This window comes from Glycine soja, chromosome 20 (genome assembly GCF_004193775.1).
Source record: "Glycine soja cultivar W05 chromosome 20, ASM419377v2, whole genome shotgun sequence".
Taxonomy (NCBI): domain Eukaryota; kingdom Viridiplantae; phylum Streptophyta; class Magnoliopsida; order Fabales; family Fabaceae; genus Glycine; species Glycine soja.
In genome coordinates this window covers 31,291,201-31,301,864 of record NC_041021.1, presented here as the reverse complement: position 1 = coordinate 31,301,864, position 10,664 = coordinate 31,291,201, and the positions used below count along the sequence as shown (strand labels likewise).

Genomic DNA, 10,664 nt, shown 5'->3' with positions numbered 1-10,664 from the left:
TTAACCACTTTCTTAGGTAAAGGAAAAATTTGAAACCAATAGTTAGCTATGGAAAATAACACACTGTTAATTAACTGCACTCTGCCAGCATATGACAGTAGCTTAGAACTTCAGTGTTGAACTCTTCTCAGCATCTTATCTATAAGGGGTAGACAGTTACTAATAGTAAGCTTTTTACTGTCAAGAGGAACACCAAGGTACTTAAAAGGCATTGTACCAACAACGAACCCAGATTCTTGCTGCATTTGTTTCTGAATTTCTGCATCCACCCCTCCAAAGTAGACTTCACTCTTAGAATGACTAATCTGAAGACCTGCAGCAGCAAAAAAATCCTTCATTTTACTCATCAGTAAATTCATTGATCCAAGATCTCCTCTTAAAAATATAAGAATATCATCCGCAAAACACAAATTAATGATTTTCAGCTTCTCACACTTGGGGTGGTAATTGAAGTTATAGTTTGATCCAAGACCATGAAGCACTCTATGAAGGTATTCCATAACAAGAACAAAGAGAAGAGGGGAGATTGGATCCCCTTGCCTCAACCCTCTTTGGGCTTTTAAAATACCAGATGGAGTACCATTTAGGGAGAATCTGTAGGAAACTGAAGTAACACAAGCCATCACCAGCCTATAAATTTCTGAGGGAACCCCATCTCCACCATAATATGCTGCAAAGCTTGCCAATCCACCGTGTCGTATGCCTTCTGAATATCCATTTGCACCAAGCATCTAGGAGACACATTTTTCCTACCATACCCTCTCACCAGCTCCTGAGCAAGTAATATGTTATCCTGGATATTCCTACCAGGAATAAAAGCTGATTGAGTGTCTTCCACCACACTATTTATCACATCACTCAGTCTGCTAGTCAAAATCTTCGATATCACCTTATAAATTGTGCTACAACATGATATTGGTCTCATGTCTTTGATGGTTTTTGCCTCCGGGGACTTAGGGATAAGTGAGACAATAGAGCAGTTGACAACTTTGTACAACTTACTAGAATTAAAAAATTCCAGGATAGTATTCTGCACATCATTTTTTACAATAGGCCAGGCGGCTTTGAAAAAATGAGAAGTAAAACCATCTATACCAGGAGCTTTGGTTTCACCAATATTCACTAGAGCATTCCAAATCTCTTTTGTATCAATAGGCCTAATGAGGTGTTGAGCAAGATCCCTATATAAGGATTTTCCATCTCTCAATATAGGGACATCAATACCTTTCAAACCATTAACTTTAGTGCCTATCAGATTTTTGTAAAAAGTCATAATTTCTTCTTCTATCCTCTCTTGAGTGCAAAGCAACGTCCCATCTAAAGCTGTCAAAGTATAGATGCCTTTATTCTTGTTCTTTTCCTTCACAGTTGCATGGAAATAGGCATTGTTGCTGTCACCAAGTTTAAGCCAATTGACTTTAGATTTTTGCATCAGAATGTCTTATTCCATTTGGATCAGTTGAATGAATTTCTCATTCTTCTGCCTCACTTCCTCCAACATCACATTATCAAATGGATTTTGTTGTAGTAACATCTAGCCCTGATGTAACTCCTGTCTAGCGGTTTTGTATATCAGTGAATTTTCTGGACAAGGGTCTTAAAACATTTTGAAGCCTTTTGAGCTTGCACCAAAGTTTTTCCATAGCAGTCCCTCTAGTTTCCATCTGCCAACTGCTAGCAACCAGCTACATAAAAGATGGAGCCTTAGTGATACAGTTGATGAATCTAAATAAGTATCCTTTCCTAGGCTTTTGAATCTGCAGGCCAATTTTGATAAGGGAGTGGTCTGATATATTAGGAGCAAGAACTTCATAATAGGCATCTTAGTACTTCTGAAACCAGTCAACATTACCTATAACTCTGTCAATCCTAGAGTAAATCACATCAGCAATATGCTTATTCGACCAAGTGTAATGGTTCCCTTTCATATCAGCTTCAAACAAACCCATATTAGACATCATGTTCTTAAGATCCCTAAATTCAGCCTCAACCACATGATTACCACCAATTCTGTCCTGATAAGCCAATACATTATTAAAATCACCAATCACAATCCAAGGCCCATTCAGGTTTATCCCTATGTCTTCAATTTTATTCCACAACTCCTTTCTTCTATCCAATTGATTAAAAGCATAAATCACCAAAGCCACATACATAAGGGATTGATCCAAGGAGTAGACTTCCACATGAATGAATTGTTCACCAGTTTGAATAAGTTTCAGGTTCACTTCCCTGTGGTCCCATAACAACCAGATTCTCCCATTCTCATGTTTGTCATAGTTGTCCATATAATTCCATCTGCCACCTATTTTATTCCTTATTCTATTAGCATTCTTCATTTTAACTCTAGTCTCTAGTAAAGCCACTATAGGAACATGAAATGTATGGAGGTAGGAGCTAACCTCTTTATTCCTAGCTATGTTGTTAATGCCCCTAACATTCCAACTCACCATCATTAATCATGAAACACGCCGGAAAGGGGTGGAAAGGACGATCATAACACAAGCCACTGTTGAAATAGAGGAACCTATTGAGGAAATTGAAGGAGTTTCGACATTGCCGGAGCAAAATTGCATCAATGTGGATGAATTGGAGATTCCGGTGATGAAGAGTGGTGAAGAACTGAAGCCTACGGTGAGAGAGGATGAACCAAAACCTAAACCTTGGGTGGAGGTAATTCAGGGAAATAGAAGTTTGAATCGTGGAATGGCGGTGGATTTCATAGCTCCAACGTTCGTGAACAGTAAAGCTGAAATTACGATAGATGAATCTGATGTTTCTGAGGAATTGGAATTCTGGGAGAATTCAATCATTCTCTTTGCACTAGGACAGTCTCTGTCTATGAATGCGGTTAAGAAGTTCATGGAGAAGACCTGGAATTTCATTTCACTCCCTGAACTATTTTACAACGATGAAGGTTACTTCATTGTGAAATGTAAGAACAGGGAAGACATGGAGCTGGTTATGGAACAAGGTCCCTATTTCATTTATGGTAAACCGGTATTTCTTTGCAAATGGACCACTGAATTTGAGATGAAGGAGGATCTATTGCGTGTTCTTCCAATTTGGATAACGTTACCTCAGTTGCCACTGCACCTATGGGGGGAAAGGAGTATTTTGAAAATAGCTAGTGTGATTGGTAAACCTATAACCACAAATGAATGTACTGCGAAGAAATTACGAATCTCTTATGCCAGGGTCCTGGTTGAAGTGGATATTACTCAAAAACCTATAGAAACTGTTGACATCAAGGATCACAAAGGAAAACTCATGGAGCAAAAAATTGAATATGAATGGAGACCAAGCTACTCTCAGTCATGCTTGAAGATTGGACATGATTGTGCCACTAAGAAAGTTCCTGGGAAAAAACTAGTACAGGTGTAGAAACCTACCAAGCAAAATGAGGAGACACTGAATAGAAATAAGCCAACTGAAACTAAGGCTGCCAAGAAGATTGAAGAAAAGCAAGAAGAAACACAAAAGGAGCAAGAAGAGCCACAAAAGGACCAAGAAGAGCCAAATCAAGAACCGAATCCTGCAGAGTGGACTGTTATTACATCAAGAAGAATGGAAAGAGGTAAAAGAGAAATGATTCATACTCCTAAAAGTTCTTGAATTGTTCTTGATTCACTTGAGTTGTTCTTTGATTGATCTTTCATTCACTTGAGTTGTTCTTTGATTGATCTTTGAGCTTTTTGTCATCACCTTTGTCATCATCTTTTGTTATCATCATTGTTATCATCAAAACACCTTTGATCACCTTTGATTCACCATGAAGCTTTGCTTCTACAATCTCCCCCTTTTTTACGATGACAACTTCTGAAATCAAGAAACACACACACACTTTTTCCTAGTCGATCACTCACATAAATTCTCCCCCTTTGTTTTTGAATTTGTGCATATCTTAAAATTAAATTGATTACTCATGTGAGTTCTTGATTTTAATCCCATTTCTCTCCCCCTTTGGCATCAACAAAAAGCCAAAGTGCGTATCAAAATTTAAGTATGCAAATATAACTAAACATTCAAACAATCTTCATGGAAAAATATCAACCAAATCATGAAGCAAGAAGCAAGAACCATGAAAACCATGAAGCAACAATCATGAATAGATTAATTATAAAATCCACATAGCCAAATAACATACTTAATATTTGTTCAAACATATCATGCAAGTAAGGAAATAATAAATTGTTCAAATACCATAATAATAATGGAGATTTATTTTGATAAGTCACTAACATCTATTAGTCCTAATTCTCTTCTAATGTTATAGAAGGTATCTTTACTTAGTGTTTTTGTAAAGATGTTTGCAAGTTGATTTTTAGTATCAACAAACTCTAAAACAACATCACCTTTTAAAACAAGATCTCTAATAAAATGATGCCTAATTTCTATATGCTTGGTTCTAGAGTGAAGAACTGGATTTTTAGATATGTTTATAGCACTTGTGTTGTCACATTTTATGGGAATGTGATCTAATATTATTCCATAGTCAAATAGTTGTTGCTTCATCCACAAAATTTGTGCACAACAACTACCAGCAGAAATGTATTCTGCTTCTGCTGTGGATAATGCTACACTATTTTGTTTCTTGCTATTCCAAGAAACAAGTGCAAACCCTATGAATTGACATGTACCACTAGTACTTTTCCTATCTATTTTTGATCCAGCAAAATCTGAATCTGAGTATCCTACTTGGTTGCATAAAGAATTCTTAGGGTACCATAATCCTAAACTAATTGTTCCTAATAGATATCTTATGATTTTTTTTTACTGCCATTAAATGTGAAAACTTTGGATCTGATTGAAATCTTGCACACATGCATACACTAAACATAATATCTGGCCTACTTGCAGATAAGTAAAGAGATCCAATCATACCTCTGTATTGCTTTGGATCAACAGGTTGATCGGATTCATCTTTGTCAAGATAACAACTTGTATTCATAGGAGTAGCCAAGTGTTTTGAGTTTTCCATTCCAAATCTCTTAATGCGTTTTTTGCAATACTTTGCTTGATTGACAAAGATCCCATCATTTGTTTGTTTGATTTGTAGTCCAAGAAAGTAATTTAACTCACCCATCATGGACATCTCAAACTCACTTTGCATATCAATAGAAAACTCCTTGCACAAAGATTCATTAGTAGATCCAAAAATTATATCAACATAAATTTGTACCAACAAGATATCATTATCCTTCCTTTTTATGAATAAATTGGTATCTACTTTCCCTCTAGTAAAATTCTTTTCTAATAGGAATTTACTTAATCTTTCATACCAAGCCCTTGGTGCTTGTTTTAAGCCATAAAGTGTCTTCTTTAATTATAGACATGGTCTGGTTTTTGTGAGTCTTCAAACCCAGGAGGTTGTTCCACATATACCTCCTCCTGAATTAGACCATTTAAGAAAGAACTCTTGACATCCATTTGATAAAGTTTAAAATTCATAATAGATGCATATGCTAATAACATTCTAATGGCTTCTAATCTAGCTACAGGTGCAAAAGTTTCTTCATAGTCTATACCTTCTTCTTGGTTATATACTTTTGCTACAAGTCTAGCTTTATTCCTAATTACTATACCATTTTCATCCAATTTATTTCTAAATACCCACTTAGTTCCTATGATTGGATAATCTGAAGGTTTTTCTACTAATTCCCATACATCATTTCTTTCAAATTGATTTAATTCTTCTTGCATAGCTACTATCCAATGGTCATCTATAATAGCTTCCTTAAAGTTTTTCGGTTCTATTAATGAAACAAATGCCATATTATTGCATAAATCTTTAAGAGAGTGTCTAGTTGTTACCCCTTTTGAGATATCACCGATGATGTTGTCAAGAGGATGATTTCTTGAAGTTTTCCATTCTTTGGGAAGATTATCATTTTCTTGTGTTGTGTCATCTTGATCATCCTTGTCTTCATCATCTCTTTTTCTTTTTAATTTTTTTTCTTCATTTTGTGTATCTTCCAAAGTATCTGCAATATCATCAAGAAACTCCTTTCTCGGGGAGGTAATATTAGTTTCATCAAAAGTAACATGTATTGATTCCTCAATTGTCATGGTTCTTTTGTTGTATATTCTAAATGCTTTACTATGTAAGGAATACCCAAGGAAGATACCCTCATCTGCCTTGGCATCAAACTTTCCTAGGCTTTCTTTACCATTGTTTAGAATAAAACACTTACATCCAAAAACATGTAAATGAGCAATATTTGGTTTTCTATTATTAAAAAGTTCATATGGGGTTTTCTTAAGAATGAGTCTGATTAAGGCTCTGTTTATAATATAACATGCGGTGTTAACCGCTTCTGCCCAAAAGTATTTTGGAAGTGGTGTGTCATTTAAAAGAGTTCTAGCAATTTCTTCTAGGTATCTATTTTTCCTTTCTACTACTCCATTTTGTTGGGGTGTCCTAGGGGCAGAAAAGTTGTGTTTTATGCCATATTCATCTTAAAACATTTCAAAATCATTGTTTTCAAATTCACCTCCATGATCACTTCTGATGGAGATAATTTTGAGATTCTTTTTGTTTTGAATGACTTTCGCAAGTCTTCTAAATGCATGAAATGCATCATTTGTATGAGTAAGAAATAAAGTCCAAGTATACCTAGCATAGTCATCAACAATTATTAATGCATAGTAACTTCCACCAAATCTCATGACCTTAGATGGTCCAAACAAATCCATGTGTAATAATTGCAATGGTTGAGTGGTAGAAACAACATTTTTAGATTTAAAAGATACTTTTGTTTGTTTACCTTTTAGGCAAACCAATAACTAGATCTTTTGAAATTAATCTATTTAGATTATCCATGTTAATATGAGCAATTCTCTTATGCCATAACCATGGATCACAATCTTTACTTAAAAAGCATCTATCATTTTCAGATTTTTGTTTTAAATCAATCATGTAAACATTATTTTCTCTAAAACCTATATTTTAAATATCTTTGTCATGCTTATGCTTTATAACACATTTTTCAGAATCAAAAGATACTTTATATCCTCTATCACATAATTGACTAACACTTAATAAGTTATGCTTCAAACCTTCTACAAGCAACACATTTTCAATAGGAGTAGAAGAACTCTTACCTATTTTACCAACTCCAATAATTTTGCCTTTGTTGTTGTCGCCATATGTAACGTGTCCACTTTTCTTGGGGGAAATGGTTGTGAATTTGGATACATCTCCCGCCATGTGCTTGGAACATCCACTGTCTATGTACCACTTCTTCCTTACAGAATCTTCTTTGTTATTCTCATCAGATTTTATCATGAGACACAAGTTGACTTGGTCTTCATCATGATCTTGGAATAACCTGTTCCTGAAAATACTTTTGAAAGAAGAATCTAAAGAGGCCATTAATCTTGAAGTTGTTAAACTTTCTACAAGAAACCTGCTCTGATACCACTTGTTGGATCGAGTCGCCTCAGAATAATTAAGAAAGGGGGTTGAATTAATTATTCCTAAATCTTTACTAATTAAAAATTTACTCTTCTAGGGCTTTTACTTATGTTGTTAAGAGAATAAGGAGTAGAAGAGAAACTTAACCAAAAGTAAAAGCGGAAATTAAAGTGCACAACAGAAAGTAAAAGAGTAGGGAAGAAGGAGACAAACACACAAGAGTTTTTATACTAGTTCGGCAACAACCCGTGCCTACATCCAGTCCCTAAGCGACCTGGGGTCCTTGAGATTTCTTTCAACCTTGTAAAAATCATTTTACAAGCAAAGATCCACAAGGGATGTACCCTCCCTTGTTCTCTTTGAACCTAGTGGATGTACCCTCCACTAGAACTGATCCACAAGAGATGTACCCTCTCTTGTTCTTAGTCAAACCCAAGTAGATGTACCCTCTACTTGTACCACAAAGGATGTACCCTCCAATGTGTTAAGACAAAGATCTCAGGCGGTTAAACCTTTGATACTTTGTGAATGGGGATACAAAAGAATTCTTAGGCGGTTAGTCATTTGAACACTTTTGTATTAGGGAAAAGGAAGAATCAAAAGAATTCTCAGACTGTGTCATTCTGAATTCTTTGACAAGGGAGAAGGGAGACACAAAAGAATTTAGGCGGTTAGTCCTTCATTCTTTTGAAAAAGGGAGAAGAGAGACACAAAAAGAATTCAAGCGGTTAGTCCTTGGCGAATTCTTTTTGGCAAAGGGAGAAGAGATGAAAAGATGAATAGCACAAGTTTTCAAGGTTTAGAAAACCAGAAAACTTTGAAAAGCTTTTGGTACAAAGAAGAAGAAGAAGTTCAAAGAGATTCAAGGCTTGTAAAGGATTGTATGAATAAGTGTTCAAGATTGACTATGCAAAACAAAGCCTTGCTTTTATAGACTCTTCATGTCTGTCTGGTCAAGACAACCATTTAGAAGAGTTATAACTTTTAGAAAAACTTAAAACCAATTTGAAAAAGTCAAAAACTATTTGAAGAGTTACATCTTTTGATTTTATTCAGAAACAATCACTGGTAATCGATTACCAAATCAGTGTAATCGATTACATAAAGCTTTTATGTGAAAGGATGTGACTCTTCACATTTGAATTTGAATTTCAACGTTCAAAGGCACTAGTAATCGATTACCAAAACATTGTAATCGATTACAACCTTTTGAAATTAATTGGAACGTTGTAAATTCAATTTGAAAACTTTTTCAAAACAATTTTGCTACTGGTAATCGATTACAGCAATCAGGTAATCGATTACCAGAGAGTAAAAACTCTTTGGTAAACATGTTTTGAGAAAAATCATGTGCTACTCAATTTTTGAGAAAACTTTTTATACTTATCTTGATTAAGCCTTCTCTTGATTCTTGAATCTTGAGTCTTGAATCTTGATCTTGATTTTTGAGATCTTGAACCTTGAATCTTGATTCTTGACTCTTAACTTTCTTCTTGAGTCTTGAATTCTTCTTGATTCTTATCTTGAACTCTTGAATTGTTCTTGATTCACTTGATTTGTTATTTGATTGATCTTTAATTCACTTGAGTTGTTCTTTGATTGAACTTTGAGCTTTTTATCATCACCTTTGTCATCATCTTTTGTTATCCGCATTGTTATCATCAAAACACCTTTGAATCACCTTTGATTCACCATGAAGCTTTGCTTATACACTATTAACTTTTTTGTTTAATTTAATGTAAGGAGTGTGAGCACTATTAAGATGGGAAACAATGGAATGATAACTTTTGTGGCAGTTTTGCAGTGTGTGATATGGGTAACTCTCCTGTTTGTAGTTACATGCAAGGGCTTCAGCCAGTGCATTGGGAGGAGTGGAATAATAGGAATTGGTCAAGGGGGTGTGGGAGGAAGACTCCACTAAAGATTGAGACTGAGAGAGCTGTTAATAGTAGTTCTTCTGGAGCTGAGGTTAGTGTTGGAGAAGATGGTTTCTTGGAGCAAAGGTGTACCAAGTTGTCGTATTTTACATGATTGGAGAATTTTGTTGGTGATGCAGATTGTCATAGCTATTGTCTGCAGAATAGTTCTTGCACTGCTTATTCATATACTATTGAAATTGGGTGCATGATTTGGTATGGGGAGTTAGTCAATGTTCAACACACTAAAAATAATCTTGGAAGTTTACTCAACATCCGTCTTGCTGATGCTGATTTAGGTAACAATAACAAAGTATTTTGTCTATATTTTCATTCATTGATTAGTTTTTTTAACTTTTTTTAATTTTGATAAACAAATCCATCTTACATCCCATCTTATATGCATTCCTCCAATTTTCAATGCACAAGAAAACATTTGCTTAGTACATTAAATAAGAAAATCTTCCCATATTGCATATGGGGGAGAATATCTGTTAATTTGTTGTCTATGCATGAATATGATGGGAAGGGAAACATCATTTCAAATTTCAGACAAGTTCTCACAAGTTTCCCTAATTGTCAAGTTATAATTACAACATATGATTTCTCTGTTTTCAAATACAGACGGTGGGGAGAAAAAGACCAAAATTTGGATAATATTAGTTGTTGTGGTGGGGCTGATCTGCCTTGGAATTGATATATTTCTGGTATGGAGGTTTAAGAGAAAACCTAAAGGTAATATATTTATTTTCCTAAGTATTTTTTCTTATCCCTTTGATGAATGAATGACAAGGTGTTACACACTATTTTTTAATATTGACTTCTATATACTCTCTCTTCCTTTTTATTTGCCAGCAATTTCATCAGCTTCTGGTTACAACAACAATAGCGAAATACCAGTCTTTAATCTAATGAAGAGTACAGACTTATCAAACATTTCAGGTGAGTTAGGCTTGGAAGGGAATCAACTAAGTGGAGCAGAACTTCCATTGTTCAATTTTAGCTACATTCTAGCAGATTATTAACATGGAAAAGTATTCTTACCCTTTGAAATTGCTTAATCATGAAGGCAGAGAAACTATCAAGGAGCAGTGAAGTGTCCAATGTGGTTTTCGATTTTTTTGTAAGGACTGCGACTATGCATACACCACAGTTTTTGGGTCTGCCATAGGGAGCATGGTTTCAAGATGGTGGGTTCGAGACTGCTGGAGAAGGAGTTTTTATAGGGTTCGTTGAGAACTTTTGCGTTGTTAGACATGACTTTTCGATGACAAAAAAGGAATGGGGTTTGTAATGGCAACTAGCGGGTCCTAAAGGCCTTCTTTTTTCCT

At 35.1% G+C, this 10,664-nt stretch overlaps 1 protein-coding gene across 1 annotated transcript; it reads left to right on the top strand.

Moving 5' to 3' along the window:
• Window positions 1-2,427: 2,427 nt before the first annotated feature.
• LOC114401980 lies at window positions 2,428-3,384 on the top strand. The gene has a single exon (XM_028364544.1). The coding sequence runs from the start codon at window positions 2,428-2,430 to the stop codon at window positions 3,382-3,384; it is 957 nt and encodes a 318-aa protein (XP_028220345.1).
• Window positions 3,385-10,664: the final 7,280 nt, after the last annotated feature.